General features: G+C 38.2%; 1 protein-coding gene across 3 annotated transcripts in view; it reads left to right on the top strand.

Moving 5' to 3' along the window:
- LOC100265692 (probable polyribonucleotide nucleotidyltransferase 1, chloroplastic) overlaps nucleotides 1–17,761 on the top strand; it is a 100,791-nt gene that overhangs the window by 37,948 nt on the left and 45,082 nt on the right. For all 3 annotated transcript variants that reach the window (XR_009466327.1, XR_009466326.1, XM_059738873.1), the window contains exons 6-9: nucleotides 1,625–1,689; nucleotides 1,793–1,949; nucleotides 4,074–4,130; nucleotides 9,662–9,775. Coding sequence is in view for 1 of the 3 variants with exons in the window: in XM_059738873.1 (XP_059594856.1) it covers nucleotides 1,625–1,689; nucleotides 1,793–1,949; nucleotides 4,074–4,130; nucleotides 9,662–9,775 (393 nt within the window). In the remaining 2 variants the exon portion in view is untranslated. The remainder of the gene's footprint in view (nucleotides 1–1,624; nucleotides 1,690–1,792; nucleotides 1,950–4,073; nucleotides 4,131–9,661; nucleotides 9,776–17,761) is intronic.

The following is a 17,761-nucleotide window of genomic DNA, read 5'->3' as shown; positions in this document are numbered from 1 at the left end:
GTTGAGGCTTATGCCATCTTGGATGGTCAACCTTGGAAAGGTTTCCTAGATTCTCTCAATCCTAGAAGGGACCTTGGTCAAGATTTGAAAAGTGGATAAAAAGTATGTGGGATTATGAGCTAATGAGACCGTACCAATGTGATTCTTACATCTAAGGGAAGCTAGACTTTCTTCCATCTGTTTTCCTAAATGTTCTTTGGAGAAAATGATCTTCTTGAAATCCTTTCCAAAATGGATCTAATAAATTGAAAAATACCGGATTCAGTTCCAAAGGGTGTCCCAGATGAGAGAGAGTCAACTTGAACTCCTGTAGCCTGAAAGAGAGGCTACCCTATGAAGATGATCAATATTCACATTAATACCAAACAAGGGTGCTTTCTATCTAGGTGTGCATTAAGGTTTGACACCCTCTAGGTGTGCATTAAGGTTTGACACTCCACTGAAAACTAAAAGAATGAGTTCAAGGTTACTGTTTTCCTCTCTTGGTTCTAGAGAAAAAAATGTTGTTATTTACAAACTAGAAATAAGACACTTGGATGCAGCTTTGTCCTACCAAGAATCCCTTGGAGGTACCTCTCTGTTCTTCTCTTGGCATTTTTCTACTCAATACATCTGCCACATTTGTACATAGAAAGGGAGAAAGTATATCCTCTTACCTGAGCCCTTGAGACACCTTGGACCAACATTTCTCTCAACCATTTACTATCAGCCCAAAACTAACTAAAAACAAGCAACCTGAATCCATAACCTCCATTTGGATCTAAACCCTTTTCTGGGCAAATCATGATCCAGAGAACCCCAATTAACATGGTCATATCATATGCTTTTTCAAAATCAATTTTAAGCAGCACTAACTTATCTCTTGAGTTTAGTTTTTCATCCACCAGCTCATGAATGATTAACAATGCATCGGAGACCTGTATTCCCTTATCAAAAGCTCTTTGTGAAGATTAAAGAGTTCATGTAGTTCCAGCTGAAATTGTTTGAAGCTTGGAGAGATCTTACAGAGCTTGGTCACCGAACTAATTTGCTTAAATCTGAATTAGTTGTAATGTTTGCTTTCTTGGTAACAAGGGCGATAATGGGAACAGTTGTGCTTGTAACTATGATCCCATTGTTTTAGAAACTGCCAAAAAAAATAAAAAATCCTATTTCATAGGCAAATATTCTTGCTAAAAAGTTACAGAGAAACCATATGAGACGTGTTTTTTCTTATCCATTTGAGATACAGCCTATTTCTTCCTCGGACATATTCAAATCATTGATCCTCAAGGACTAGCCACTTGGCATTTTATGGGGATAAATAAAAAGCTTAAGGACTCCTCAAACATACATTTTCTTTTAATCAGAGTGAAAAATATGATCTTGGTTCTCTAACACTGTCCAATCCTCTGTGACCATGGACTTAATCAACTTTTTCTTACTGACTATGAATTTGTACTATCATTTTCCACATTGTGTGCTCTGGTGCTGTTAAATGAACCTGTTCATAAATATTTGCATTCTTTTTCTTTAAAATGCTTGCTCCAAGTCTTTTTTTGTTTCTTAATAAGCGATGTGTCATTCTGTTACTGGTTTTTATCTCATCTTGCTAAAAATTTCTGCCTTCACCTTATTTTTACAGGTTTTGAGCTATGATGGACTGCACTCCCCTGATTCTTTAGCAGTTACGGCAGCTGGAATAGCAGTGTAAGTCTGACAATTTCTTCCATCATAGTTCTGTGAAGCAATTAGGGCTCATGGTTATACTATTTGAGATATCTGTTCTCATTCATAATTATAAATACCACAGAGCTCTTTCAGAATTGCCAATATCAAAAGCAGTTGCAGGAGTTCGAGTTGGTATGGTCGGGAATAAGTTTATCATTAACCCAACAACCAAGGAGATGGAGGACTCAGAGTTGGATTTGTTGGTCGCAGGGACAGATAGTGCAATATTGATGATAGAGGTCAACTCTTCATCCTTTGTTTACCAATTGTCGATCTATCTCTCTATCTGTGGATGTATGTATAAGCATGTACCTGCATGTTCACACTCATTTTGTCACACAAAGAATATAATAGTTGCTTGGTTAAATACTTAAATGATTATGTGTATCTCATCCTTTGAAGTTTTTGTTCTATCTTCTAGTGGTTTTTTGAGAGTAATACCAGTTTTAACTTTCCTTTGTCATACTGTTTCATAATTGTAATGGTATGTGGGATGTGAAGCAGATGCAACAGCAGACTGTTGGAACAACATAGTTCCTCTTGCCTTTTCTAGTTTAAATGTGTAACCATGATGGAATTTGGAGTTTTGTCTTTCTAAAATTGCTCCTGTTTCTTTGTGGGCCATATAGTTGATGTTCATGACATTGATTTTGAATTTTCTGCTCCTTTAGAAGACCATGTGCAACTTTTAAGGCTAGCTGCTTAATTTCTGCATGTGTTTTCCCTTTAGACAGGAGTTTCCTTTAGATGGTTGAAATATTCTGGAAGCTTCTAGAGGAATCAAGAGTTCTCTAGGTTTCTCTGGAGTTGAGTGAAGTTCCAGTTTCCGGGCAATCTTAATATAAGTCGTCTCCTTTAGGGTAATCTCTTTAGTGCCAGTACCCTTTCCCGTCGGAGCATAGACGAGCAAGCAGAGCCCAGGAAGACTGCTGGCCTGAGAGAAGGCGGCCTCTCTCAGGAAACATTCTACGCAGAGTGAATCGGTCCCTAAGGAACTCCCGAGGTCTCTAGAAGGGTGTAGAGAATTCTAAAGTATTCCTTGTATATTGTAAATACATATTTTAAGTTAGAAATTGTTGGAAGGTTATGACTTATCAAAAAATAATTGTTGGATGGTTATGGAAATTTCCAAAAACCTCATAGGTTCTAGATGATTTTTTGGGTGCTTATAAATAGTTGATGGTCTCATCTGGTCAAGACACCAAGTTTTGAGTCAATTAAGCACTTGTAAGTTGTAAAGATCTAGTGTAATACAAAGCTTCCATTCCAAAATTTCTAAGTCTTCCTTTCCTTGGTTTGCTTTGAAACTTCCTTTACTTGGTTTGTTTAGCATAGCTAGCTTGCTTCTGGGCAAGACTGACTTAGCATCCCCAAGTGAGTTGAGGTTGCCTAAGTGCTGCACGGATTTGCTTAGGAAAACCAAGTCCATGACAAGACAGGCAAGATTCTCTAGAATTGGAGGTAGACAAGCAGGGGAATGCAGTCAGATCGCTTTTCAAGGCTTTGCCAAATGTGGAAGAGATCTGCTTCACAGTTAAAGGGATATGAGAAGATCCAACTTCCCTAAAAGCAACCTTCTTGTTATTTACAGGAATATGGAAAGCCTCCCCATCATTGATTAGTTAATGAGAAAGAGAAGACTTCTCATAAATTGTTCTATCGGAGAGAGATGTGACGCCTATCATTCATCTATTCATCTACTACCTAATAGCCAAGGATCTCTGGTTGATGATATTTTTGCTTTTTGGTTACATGGGTTCCCTTGGGAACAATGAAGGAGGTGTTCTCAAGCTGACAAGGCAAGTTCACTAGAGGAAACATGAGGAAAATATGGAAGACAGCTCCTTTGTTCGGAATGGACCATATGGATTGTGCAGATGAAGCAATCTTTTGAAAGGGTTCAATTCCCAGAAAGGAAGCTGAAAGATTTTATCAAACATGTAGTCTGTGTAAGGCGAGAAACATATATTTGCACATATCTTTTGTTGTTTTCCCTTTCTGATTTTGGGTGTAACTTGCATCCTTCCTCTGATCTGTAGTTATACTTTTTTTTTTTTGGAATTCTTAATATAGTTTGCATGCTTGTTTACACGAGATATTAGATACTTTTTGCTGTTATGTACATTTTGGAGTTTCTAAATATATTTTCCATGCTTGCTATACAAAAAACTATGAGATACTTTGTGACATTATATGATATAACACAGAAAAAGCTGAAATGCATGTATAATTTCATTAATGTAGTTACACCCAGCCCCAAACCATACTAGTGGCTCTTAGTGAATGGGACTTTAACAAACACTACTTAATTCTTTATTTGTACTGTTGGAAGCTACTTTGTTTTTAACACACTGTGCTTGCAGGGTTATTGTAATTTTCTCCCGGAAGAAAAGTTATTGCAAGCTGTAGAAGTTGGGCAGGTTGTTCATTTATTTTGAAGTATGTTGATTATTTTTCGGTCACATTCGTGTAAATTTTGATCTTTTTCCATTAGGGAACTTCTGCTACCGTACCTTTTATCTTGTCTGTTAGTCTGTGACTATGTAGAATGATGATTATCTGCTGCTTGAAACATTTGTATTGTTTTTTAAACTTTATATTTTGTGTATATTCCTTAATACTATACCAGTCCTCTTGAGTATTTGGATATTTATTACTCTTCTTATCACAGCCATGTTCGATGTTTTATAGTTTCTTTGCATATTTACTTCTATATGACTAGTTAATGACACTATACTCTTGTCATGTTGTACTTAAGCAGGCTAAGTGCAATAAAAGGTCAAAGTGAATGCGCATGTACCTATTGTGTTGAGAGTATATTAAATTTGTTAGTTGAGGGTGTAATTGTTATTAAATTCTTAATATATTATTTAAAAAGACTTTATGCATAGACAAAAGTGATGACCTCTTGGGTCTCTTCAAGAAGAAGAGTTGCCTAAAGTACATCTATCACAAAAATCGCAAGAGGAAGATATCCAGTATTTCTTGATAGTTGTGGTCTGTGGAAAAAATATTGGATAATTGGAGGTACTGTACACGTTTCCTAGACTTCTTGACATTGCATGTGAGTGGATTGACATGCCAGAGATGTTATTTCAAGATGATATCTATATATTTTGGTTCAAATGAATTCTCAATTTTTTAAATACAGCAGTGAGATATGCATCAAATAGGTGCTGTGATCATGGCTAATAATTATTCAGTTAATAGTGTGATAATTTGCTCGCTTTTTCATGAGGAAGTGTTGGAGGAAATGAATACTATCTTGCTATTCATTGTTATCAAATAGTACTGTGGAAGAATGAAATTAGGAAAGTTGTGATTTTGTAATTAGGGAGAAAATTAGGCAATTCTGTAATTAAAGGGATTTGACGTAATTAAATTAGGAAAGTTCTTAATTTTGGTGCTAGGAATTTTGTACATATATAAGAGTCTCTATACAGAGTTTACAAACTAAAGATCAAGGAAAAGAATTTATACCTTTTATTCCTTCCATCTCTCTTCTTCTACATGGTATCAGAGCCCTAAGCTCATGAATTTGGGAAGAGAAGAATTTTTTGGCCTTCATTGCTAAGTTTGAAGATTGGAGTTGACCTTCATTGTTGACCTTAAGAGTTTTCCTTTTGTTGGAATCACGCTATTATTGCAAACACAACCCTACATTGACGCAACAAAAACCCGACCTCGAACTCACCACGAAAGCAGCTAGAGACCTTAACAACCATCGTCATTGTCACATTACAAATTGCGGGATAGAGATTGTGCTCTCTGCCTCGCTATCAACCTTGGCTCGATCTCGCACTATCATCCTCTTAGCCTTCTTGTCGCGCCCTTGTCTCAACCTCACACTGCCACCTCTGATTTTCATTTAGGGTTCCACTACGAGCCTCTCCTTTTTTGAGTTTGGTTATTTAAGTTGTATTTAAGCTTGACTATTTAAGTCGTATGGTTATCCAAAAAAAAAAAAAGGAGAAAGAGAGAGAAAAAAAAATAAATATAAAATAGCAGAAACTGCTGCTATCAGCGCTCAATCTAAAGGAGTGATTACCAGCCATAACACGGTATAATTGCAGAATATTCAAGCCTCACATGGGCTTAAGGGAAAGAATTATTTAAAATGGTCACAACTTGTTTGTACCTTTTTGAAGGGAAAAAGGAAATTAAGTCACCTCCTGGGAACTAGACCAAAGGAGAGGAGACCCTCGGTTTGATTCTTGGGATGAGCAAGACTCAATGATTATGGAATAGTTGTGGAACTTAATGATGCCTGAAATTAGTGACACATATAGATTCCTAACAATTGCTAAAAACATCTGGGATGCTGTTCACCAGACATACTCGAAGGCATTAGATGCAACCCAAGTGTATGAAATCAAAGTTAAGACTGGAGCAGTGAAACAAGGAAATAAGACAGTCATGGAGCATGCCAATATGTTGAAAAGTCTATGAGAAGAACGTGATCATTATTAATGCATTGAGAGAAAATGTCTTGAGGATGCAACAATCTTGAAGAATTATATAAAAAAGGATCGAGTTGATGATTTCTTTTTTGGTCTCAATGCTGAGTTTGACCAAGTTAGAGTTCAAATACTTAGCAAAGAGCTTCTAACTTTGAATGAAACTATATCTATTATCCAAGTAGAAGAAAGCAAGAGAAGTGTTATGCTTGAACTTCAAAATATGGAGGGCTTGGCTATGGTTGTTAACAAGGGTAGTGATTAGAAGACTAACACTATTGATGACAGAAGGATTGATCAGTCAAGGGCTTCAAACCATGATAATAGGGATAACTTATGGTGCACTTATTGTTAGAAGGCTAGACATGCACGGGAAAAATGTTGGAAACTTCATGGTGAGGTAACCATATCCAGCAAAGAGTGAGGTTACAATGGAGGGTAGCAGAGGGATAATATGGGAAAGCAAACTTGTCTTTTGCTTAGATAGTTGAAGAGAAATCCTAGGAACAAGGCGGATTCAATTAGGAGGAAATAGAAAAACTAAGAGCTTTATTGGGAACTCTTGAGAAACCTTTAGGTACCTGCTTATTGCACTTTCAAGTAAGTTTCCTATTTCCATTGGATTAAAAGTCCTGGATGGAACCTTTGCCAAGTCTTGGGTTATAGATTCAAGTGCCACAAATCACATGACTCATTTATCACACTAATTTAATGACTGTAGCCTTTGCCAAAGCAGTAGGAAAATAGCCACAAAAAATGGTTCATTAACCACTGTCATAGGTGTAGGAGATGTTCAAATTAGTCCTACGCTCACACTTAGAAATGTGCTTCATGTTCTAAAGTTGTTTACTAATTTTGTCTCTATACAAGAACTTACACAAGATTTGGATTGCAATATGACCTTTTACCCTACTCATTGTGTATTTTAGGATTAGGTCTTGGGGAAGATGATTGGACTTTCTAAGGAACGAATCGAGCTATGTTATGTTGAGACACCAAGCAAGTCATCCGTATCTTTTCTTTCTGAGCACCACCTTTTCAATAAAGAAAAAATCTGGCTTGATTATTATAGATTTGGACATCCATTATTTAGAACTCTTAAGATATTGTTTCCTTTTCTATTTAGGAAATTAAATGTTGAGAGCTTCCATTGTGATGTATGTGAACTTGCCAAAAATAAGCGTTCAACCTTCCCCACCAATAATAAAAGAAGTTTAGAGCCTTTCATCTAATTTATAGTGATATTTGGGGCTCTTCTCGTATCCCTAATATATATCTGGGGCAAATTGATTTGTGTCTTTTCATCGATGATTGTACTATGGTCTCTTGGGATTTTCTTACTTAAACACAAATCTGATGTGAGTTTTGTTTTTCCAATTTTTCATAACATGATAAAAAACCAGTTTTGTGTCACTATCAAGTGGTTTCGGTCTAACAGTGCCATAGATTATTTCAATCAAGTCCTAACTCCATACTTTCAACATGAGAAAATAATTTGAGTCATCATCTACCAACAACTTATAACAAAATGGAGTTGTTGAGTAGAAAAATGGTCACCTAAGATATAACATGAGATTTTTTGTTTCAAAAACATGCGCCTAAATCGTATTGGGAGGAAGCCATCCTAACAACCACACATCTCATAAACCAATTATCTTTCAAAGTCTTAGGTTTCAAAAGTCCCATGAAAATACTCTCATCGTTTTATCCTAATATGAGAACCATAAACCATCTCATTCCTAAGATATTTAGGTGTGTGTCCTTTGTGTATGTTCACAATCCAAATGAGGGAAAATTGGATCCAAAATAGTCAAATATATTTTTGTGGAATATTCTTCAACTCAAAAGGGATATTATAAGTGTTATCATCCACCATCCAAATTTTTTTTTTGTCTTAGTGGATATTACTTTCAATGAAAGTGAGTCTTATTTTCCCATTCCTTATTTTCAGGGAGTGAATTTCGTTGAGGAAGACAAGGATCAAAATTCCTATTTCATTGATTCCTTTCTCATTAACCCTCTTAAAGTCTCTGGTCTAGCGTTTGATTTAGTATCTGTAACTCTTTCTCTGAACTTGAGTCATTGTCCATTAAGCCTACTCCTGAGAATCAAATGATTGGCAAAGTGTACTCAAGGAAGAAAGCTGTAGTGGCCCTTAGACTTGTACAAGTACAAGAATCTTAACCGACTTTTGGAAATGAGGTAATAGTCTCTCATCCTTCCTTACAAACTGAGTCACAACTTTAGTTTGACAAACCTATAGATCAAAATCTTCCTATTGCCATTAGGAAGGGAGCGAGGGAATGCACTAAATGTCCTTTGTATCCACTCTCCCATGTTGTGTCATTCGAAAAGTTGTCTCCATCCCATAAGAGTTGTCTTATAGGTTTGAACAATATTTATATTCCTACCACTTTATTTGAGGCTTTATTTAATGAAAATTGGAGACAAGCCATGAATGTAGTAATAGTGGTCCTGGAGAAAAATAAAACTTGGGAGTTGGTAGGTTTGCTTGTAGGAAAGAGGCTAGTGGGATCTATATTGTTAAGTATAGAGCGGATGGGACATTAGAGAGGTACAAGGTGAGATTGGTGGCTAAATGGTACACTCAGACATATGACATGGATTATCTATGGACATTTTCCTTTGTTAATAAGATGAACACAGTCAAAATTTTGTTATTATTGGTAGCAAATTGTAACCGGGATTTACAACAGTTCGATGTTAAAAATGCATTTTTGAATGAAGATCTGGAAGGAGAAATTTATATGGAAGTCCCTCCTGGATTTGGCAGTAACTTAGCCACTAAAAAGATGTGTAAATTGAAGAAAGCTCTATACGAGCTGAAATAGTCTCCAAGGGCGTGGTTTAGAAGGCTTGCTAAAGTGATGAAAAACATAGGATACGGACAAAGTTAGGGAGATTAGACGTTGTTGATCAAACATTTAGATTCAGGGGGAGTTACAACTCTTTTGGCATATGCAAATGGCATCATCATCACGAGAAATGATGAAAAGGAAAGATAGACTTTGAGGCAATGCTTGACCAAAGAATTTGAGATTAAAGAGTTAGGAAGGTTCCTAATTTCGGTGCTAGGAATTTTGTATGTATATGAGAGTCTTTGTATGGGCTAAAGATCATGGAAAAGAATTTATACCTTTTATTCCTTCCATGTCTCTCCATCTAACTTTTTTTTTTACATTTTCTGTTGTCATCACTACTGATTTTTCTGTCAGTGCTGGGAGCAAGAATTTAAGTTCTATGGTGATTTGGATGCAAAAGAAATCATCCATATGGCCTTTCAACAAATATGGTTTTGAATGGAAAAAAAAAATCTTAGATAAATTTTACTTTGCTGTATTAGGAATATCCTGTGACTGTGTACTTGGGTTGGCAAAAGCTAAGTTAAAATTGTTGCTTTTATGTTTATGAGTATTCTGCAACAGTAAACAAATCTACATAGGTGCATAAAATTTTGGCTGTTGAAAAATCAGGATGCAGTACGGGCAATTTGCAATGAAGTGGAGGCTTTGGCTAAGAAATATGGGAAACCAAAAATGCTTGATGCGATAAAGTTACCTCCTCCAGAGCTATATAGGCATGTTGAAGTATGTCTCCACCTTCTATTTTTATTAATCCTTTTATATTTGGATTTATTGAATTAGTATTTGGTTTTGTAGTCCTTTTTAGAATTTTATTATTTTGCTTCCATTTTTAATGCAAGGGTGTAGTTTTTATTCATTATCTTCTTCTGGGCATATGGGCATGTTGAAGATGCCTCTATGTTCTCTTTTCATTGAACAATCCTTTATTTTTGGATTGATTGAATTTGCCTTCACTGTGTAGTCTCTTGAAATTCCATTATTATTATTATTTTGATTGAAAACAAACATTTTATATCATGGATTTAGCAAGTACAAAGCAGGATGAGAAATCCTTCCCCCGAGCATGACTACATAGCTATGGTTAAAAACAGAAAACACTATCTACTCTAGATATTGTTTGAGGTGCACATTAAAAAATGGTTACAGATATGAACTCAAAAACTTTAGAAAATCTCATACAAAAGAATCTATTTTTTAGCTCCTCATTTTGTTAACATATCCACTGCTTGATTAGCTGCCCCAGGACTGCAGCAGAATGAACATCCTAACTCAAGAGTAATGTATTAAATTTGACAACTTAAGAGTAATGTACAAAATTTGACTTAGCCATGCATCAAACCTCCTTGAGCTTTGCTCCTTATTTTCCCTATATAGGACTGTTGCAGAATCCCGTTCTAGTAGAAGGTTGGATGAACCCTCAACTTTAGCAAGCTTTAATCCTTCCATCACTGCTAAAATATTAGTGTCAATTGCTGGACCCACTTCAACATACTTAGAATTCATTTATTCTGTTCCACTACTTAATGCTAGGGCAATCTATGTTCATTTTAAAAAAAATCTTTATAATGTAGTTGTTAAATGTCACAATTATTGCTGAAGCTGGTACAAGGACCAGCCATATCTGATGCAGTGAATAATTGTTTTAAGATTTATGAGAAGGAGAGAGACTATACTTGGTGGTTCAAAAGGGATTTCAAAGGCAGCAGTTGTGGCATGCTGTACTTCAAGGGAAGATCTAGAGTAGATCAATGCCATTTTATAGGTCTGGTAAAGTACTTCAGACAATGACCTTAGAGTACAGTGAAGTTTATCTATTAGAGTTAATAGGATATTAGATGAGTCTAGAGTCAATGTGGTCAGGTATTTTAATGGTCATATTTTAAAATACATTTTCGTAGTCATACTTGGAAAATGAATTTAGTTGTGGTATTAGTAGTTTTAAGGTGCGTAGGAATTAGAAAAGTGAAGGACATAATAATTTCTTGCTCTTGATTCTCAAAAAGGATGAGTACAATGTATATGGATACAAGGTTCACTAGGCTATAGCTAATTTAGGACTAAATCAAGGAACCTAATTACAGTAGATTTCTAGGACTAAATCCAAATCACTATTAGTATCAAGACTAGGATTAACATTTCTATTACCTGTAATAGTTTCAAAGATTGGAGTATGTGCAGGTATTGTGGATCTTTTTCTCCTAGAATACACATTGAAATTTGGTGCTTCAGGTCTCTTGTGCTCGGTCTCAAGTGACTGAATTTGCAATGTAGGTTTTGAGGAATTTGAGCTCTGATCAAGACTTGGAACTTGGACTCTGTTCAGTTTCAATGGACAGACCTTCAAGTTGATTTTTTTAGGACTGGAGTAGGATTAGAAGGAGAATGATCATAAAGATTAGACAAATGATAAGATGTAGCACTTGGTAAAATGTGATGTAAAAAGGGACCAGAATCATGCTCTACAACCTAACCAGAATCAAAATCCTGCTCTAAAACCTGACCAGAATCCCACCGTCTATCTTCCACGATCTTGTTACTCTTCCCTCTGAAGATAGGTTTCAGAGAAATAAGGTTTGTTTTCAATAAAGGTAACATCCATGGTGATGTATTTCCTTTTGATGGGAGGATGGTAGCATTGATATCCCTTTTGTGTGTGACAATACCGTGAAAATGCATTTGAGAGCCTTCGGATGAAGTTTTCTTCTCAAGGGGTTATGAACATGAATAAATGAAACTCTAAAAGAGTATTTATAGGAGATTTGAATGCAAGAACCGGAGATGACATATGTTGATCAAGTAGGTGGTTGTTAGCATTTATATCCAATTTTTACAAACAAATTATAGCCATTCAGATCTGAACATAATTTGTCAAATCTTCCAACAAAAAGTCTGGTTTCTAGAAAAGTTGATGTATGTCTATAAAAGGGTTAACATAGGATGTCTAAGGTGGAGAACTTGGGTGAAGAAGTGATCTGGTGTAGCAGCTAGGAGCGAGTGAAGTGCCTCATTTTGCATTGGACCTTTTTTTTTTTAAAAAAAATGTTTTTTATTACTTTGTCATCTTTTAATTTTTCATTTACAAGAGGAAGGGATTTTCTTTATTTAAGAGAAGGCAATTTATCCCTTCTTTATAGGTTTTGTTTGTGCTGTGCTCGGGTATTATTATTTCCAGGTTTTATTACAAATAAACAAATAAAAATTCTGTAATTGAAAAATGGAAAAAGAAAAAGGCCCTCTTGTGAATCATTGAGTCCATCGACCTTGTGATTGGTTAGCATGGGATGCTTGAGGATTGATGCTTATACATTGTAGAAACAAGGACTTTAACTTATTGAGAGCAGGGTTTGAAGAATGATTTCATCTTGCTATTGAAATTTCTGCCTGTAACAGTACAATCAGTCACAGACCAATCTGTTAGCTTACTGATGACTGGTTAGCTGATGTTAATTTCCATAGAGGGGAGCATCCATGTCTTTTGAAAAGATTAGTGTTTGGTGCTTCCAGTGAACATATCTCCAAGACCATCTTTCAGCTCAAGGTGCACAAAAATACAGCAACCCGTTTCCCTCCACCTTGATATTTATTGTCCCTACCAGACAAGTCTTTTTAAGACTTTCCAGGAAAGCTAAGAACTTGGCCTCATGTCCAAAACAATAGCTTCTAGCTAGTTCACAGAAGTAGTGAAGAATCTCAACACTATGGTCTCTGAATGAGCCTCTAATTTGCATCCAGTTAAGGGTGTCTGAGCAAGCGTCCATCGTTGAGCTTGAGGCAGTCTGTGGGGGGGAAAGCACACTGAGTGGGATGGCTGAGGAGGTCTGGTCCAGATCATGAAGATAACATCAATATGACCAAACATGAATCTTCTAGGAATAGAAACCCAAAAGGTTGTTTAATAATGAGCACTATCTTGCATCTCATCTACTGATTTCTCTTTATCCTTGAATATATCTTGGCATTAAACCAGAGTGTTGTTAGGACAATGCAATACAATGACGTTTTGCTCCTAGGTTTGCTTCCAATTTGGAAAGAAATAATCAATATATCTAAAACTTTTTTTTCGGACACCCACTTAATATTTTTTGATAGGTAAAGATAATTCATTAAAAAGAGGCGTCAGAAAAGCGACTCAAGGTATACAGAACTATGCAAGGTATACAAACCTAAACACCCTCCACCAAAAAGCTAAGAAAAATAAAGAGGCCCAAAAAGTCACCTAGCCCAACAACGACCTTAATAGGATCCCAATCAATCAATAAAATTAACTATAGTTATAGGACATTCAACTATAAACAATTTAGCCTCAGACCAAAGAGAGAAAAGAAAAGAATATTTCAATCTTTGGATTGACAACTCGTCATCTTTAAATGCCAATCTATTTATCGTCTTCCACACCGTCCAAAATATATGCAGAGGAGCCGCTCTCCACACCTTCTTGCGCTTTTTGCCCACAAAAGAACCATGCCAACTAAGAAGAGTCTCTCTAACTAAGGAGGACAACACCCAAGACACCCCAAACAAAGTAAAGAGTAGCTCCCATAAGGCCCTTGTTTTTGAACAATGAAGAAGCAAATGATCTATTGTCTCCTCTTTCTCTAGACACATAAAGCATCTATTTGCCAAGGACCATCCCCTTTTCTAAACAAGGTCTAGGGTTAAAGCTTTATCCCATGCTGCCTTCCACGCAAAGAAACTGATTTTGGGTTGTACCCACCCATTCCAAATACAGCTAGAAGGAAACAAAACAGGGTAGTCCGCTTCTAGAGCAAGGTAGAGAAACTTTGCTGAAAATTTTCCGCTCTTTGTTTCGGTCCAAACCACCATATCCTCTACATCTCCAAGCACTCTCTTCCCGTGAAGGTGCTCCAAAAATCTTTCCGCCTCTTCCACCTCCCAATCATTTAGAGCTCTTGAAAGACAGGGGCTCCAAACCCCCTCGGCCAAGGGATCCCAAACATCCGCCACCCAAGCTTCCTTTTCAGCAGACAAGGCAAAGAGGGAAGGAAAAGACTCACATAAGGGGGAATCCCCACACCATCTATCCCTCTAAAAGCTCACCCTCCTCCCATTGCCAACTCTAAAAGAGATTCGAGCGCCCACCAACTCCCAATTCATCCTTATTCCTTTCCAAAGCCCCACACCGTGTGCCTCTCTCACTTCCTGAGAGCTCCAACCCCCTCTATCTTCCCCATACTTTCTTCTAATCACTTGATTCCACAAAACATCTCTCTTATTTGCGAATCGCCGATTCCATTTGGAAAGGAGAGCCTTATTGAGAATGGAAAGACATTTGACCCTCAATCCCCCATTCTTTTTACTTAAGCACACCACCTTCCATCTTACTAAGTGTGGTTTTCTCTCCAAGTTGCCACCACCCCAAAGGAAGTCCCTTTGGATTTGCTCTAGTCTTCGTCTAACTAAACTTGGTAACTTCAACAAGGATATAAAGTAAATAGGGAGATTCGACAAAGTGCTTCGAATTAGAGTTGCTCTCCCCCCCTTTGATAAGTATTGTCTCTTCCACATGGCCAATCTTTTACGGAACCGCTCTTTCTCTCCATCCCACACTAATACTGTCTTAAATGGAGCACCCAAGGGGAGGCCCAGATAAGTGGACGGGAGACTACCCACTCTACAACCAAAGTCCAAGGCAATATCATCGATATTCTCTACCCTCCTTACTGGAATGAGTTCACTCTTCTCCAAGTTAATTCTCAAACCTGATACGGCCTCAAACCACATAAGCAACCAGCTTAGGTAAGTCAGCTGGTCTTGGGAAGCTTGGCAAAATACCAAGGTGTCATCAGCAAACAACAAGTGTGAAATTTGAACCCCTTCTCTATTCCTTCCCTTCACTTTACAACCCAACATAAAACCTCCATCCACAGCCCTTTCAAGAAATGAGCTAAAAACGTCCATGGCTATCACAAAAAGATAAGGCGATAGAGGGTCACCTTGCCTCAATCCCCTTGAGCTTTGGAAGAAACCCTTAGACGTTCCATTAATCAACACAGAGAAACTTGCAGTGGATATGCACCACTTAATCCACCCTATCCATTTCTCCCCAAAGCCCATTTTCTGCATAACTGTGAGAAGGAAAGACCAGTCCACATTGTCATATGCCTTCTCTATGTCAAGTTTGCACATAAAACCATTCTCATTATTCTTCAAAATCGAGTCAATGACTTCATTCGCTATTAACACTACATCTAAAATTTGTTTGCCCTCCACAAAGGCCCCTTGAGCCTTAGAAACCACCTTTCCAACCAACTTTTTAAGTCTATTAGCTAAAACCTTTGCCAACCACTTGTATAGGCTTCCCACTAAGCTTATGGGCCTAAAATCCCTCAAATCTTCAGGCCCCACTTTTTTTGGGATTAAAACCAGAAAAGTAGTGTTTAAACTTTTAACAAATTTGTTGTGATCATGGAACTCCCTGAAGAAACTCATCACATCCTCCTTCACAAAGTCCCAAGCGAATTGCCAGAAAGCCATAGTGAAGCCATCAGGCCCCTGTGCTTCATCCCCACTACAACCCAACAGCGCACCATGCACCTCCTCCTCTGTGAACTGCGCCTCCTCCTCCGTGAATTGCGCCTCCAAAGCATCAACATCCAAATTCTACAACGTTTCGCTCTAAAGCCCGAATAAGGAGGGCGCCAGTCCCCCGGATTAGACAGCAAAGATCTGAAGGCATTCACTATTCCTTCACTAATCCCATTCTCCTCCGAATGCCAAACACCATTAATCCTAATTTGGTCCACATTGTTTCTTCTTCTGTGAGCGTTTGCCATCCTGTGGAAAAATCCCGTATTTCTGTCCCCCTCTTTCAACCACACTTCCCTAGATTTTTGTCTCCAATTCATCTCTTCTAATAAAACCCATTTTTTGTATTCTTCCCTCGCTTCTCTTCTAGCATCCATCTCTTCCAAGGACAGTCTGTTAGTCTTCTCCTTTGCATCCCAAAACTGCAGCTAATCCAAAGCCATATTCTTCCTATATTCCACCCTCCCAAAGACATCTTTGTTCCACTCCTTTAGTTTAGACTTTACAACCTTTAGTTTTTCGGCCAGAATGAAGCTTGCAGAACCATTATAATTGTCCCCCTCCCACCAAGCCTTCAACAGCTCCTTAAACCCCTCCACTTTGAGCCACATATTCTCAAATCTGAAGGGAGATGGTCCTCTTCTCAACCCCCCTCCTTCTAACATAATTGGGAAGTGGTCAGACACTGGTCTCGGGAGGACACATTGCCTTGAACCACTAAAATGATAATCCCACCCCTCATTGACCAAAAATCGATCTATCCTTGAGAAAGACTGGTTATTCACCCCTCCACTCCAAGTAAAAGGACCCCCTATCAGGGGCAAATCCTTTAGCTGTAAATCTTCTATTACATCTAAGAATCTTCTCATGTCTGAATTCAAGCTTCCTCCTCTACTGCGCTCTTCAGGGCTTAAGATGGCATTAAAGTCACCAGCTACACACCACGGCCCATTCCAAAAACCGTAGATGGCCCCCAACTCATTCCACAAACATTCCTTGTCTCTCCTCATGGTTGGACCATAAACCCCTATAAAAGTTTACATAAAATCATCCTCAAAGTTTTTAAAATGATAGGAAATTGAATGTTCTCCCTTTTCTAACTCTATCAAATCCAGCACTCTATTATCCCAGAACACCACTATAGCACTCGCTGAGCCCCTTGAATCCACAGTTCCCCAATCTAAGAATCTTCCCACTCCCAAGCTCCTAATTAGACCCCTTGACATCTCCTGGATTTTTGTTTCCTGCAAGCAAACCATGTCCACTCTATTCTTCTTAATCAAGGCCTTGATCACCTTCCTCTTATCACAATTATTAGCCCCTCTAACATTCCAAGAAAGAAGACGTATCTTCATCTAAACTTAGAGCAGTTGCCCCCCCATTCTCTTCCTCCAAGATAATTCACAATCCATTCTAGCTTTCTCAACTCCCTTTCAAACTTAGAAGATTCCAATTTTCTCTTTTTCATACCTTCCAGCTTCCTCTTCTTCCGCTTCTGAACTTTCCTTTCTTTCATTCTTCTGAGCAGAAACAGGATCTCCCCTTCAAAGCCCTCCGTCGGCATTCCGAGGCATCGGCTAAACTTAGCCAAACAACTCGACTGCCAACTCAGCCCACCCCCTTTGTCCCCTTCCTCCATCATCTCTTGAGGAGCCTTGTCCAAAACAACCTCCGTCCCCTCCTCGGTCCTCTCGTTTTCCAAACCCGACACCCTGGAGACCTCCGCCTCCCTACCAACCGCCAAAATCATTCTAAGAGGACCCAACTCTAATCCCCCAGCTATTTCCGATCCACAATCCCGATTGCAACCTTCCTCTGTGGCTTCAAACAACCCATCCAACCCAGAAAGAGAAGAAGAAGAAGAGAGAACCCCCTTCCCTAACGAGAAAAAAGGCCGAGAAAGAGAACCTATGTACTTGGACGCCTCCTCCATCAAAGCTTTGTTGGTGAGCCTTCTAGTCTTTGGCATCGGAGGAGACAAAGCCTGCTGGAGTCCCAAATCAGCCTCGTCTGGACACCCCCATATCTCCTCTCGGCAACCCTCGCAAGCCCTAGCCTCAAGAGGGTCTTCGACAGTGTGTCGTCCCACAACTGGGCCTTTATGAGATTCCAGAGTGGGTCGGCCCACTTCCACGCAACTCTTTAAGTGCGTGTTTGGTAATG

Source organism: Vitis vinifera, chromosome 8 (assembly GCF_030704535.1).
Source record: "Vitis vinifera cultivar Pinot Noir 40024 chromosome 8, ASM3070453v1".
Taxonomy (NCBI): domain Eukaryota; kingdom Viridiplantae; phylum Streptophyta; class Magnoliopsida; order Vitales; family Vitaceae; genus Vitis; species Vitis vinifera.
This window is presented reverse-complemented; position numbering and strand designations above follow the sequence as displayed.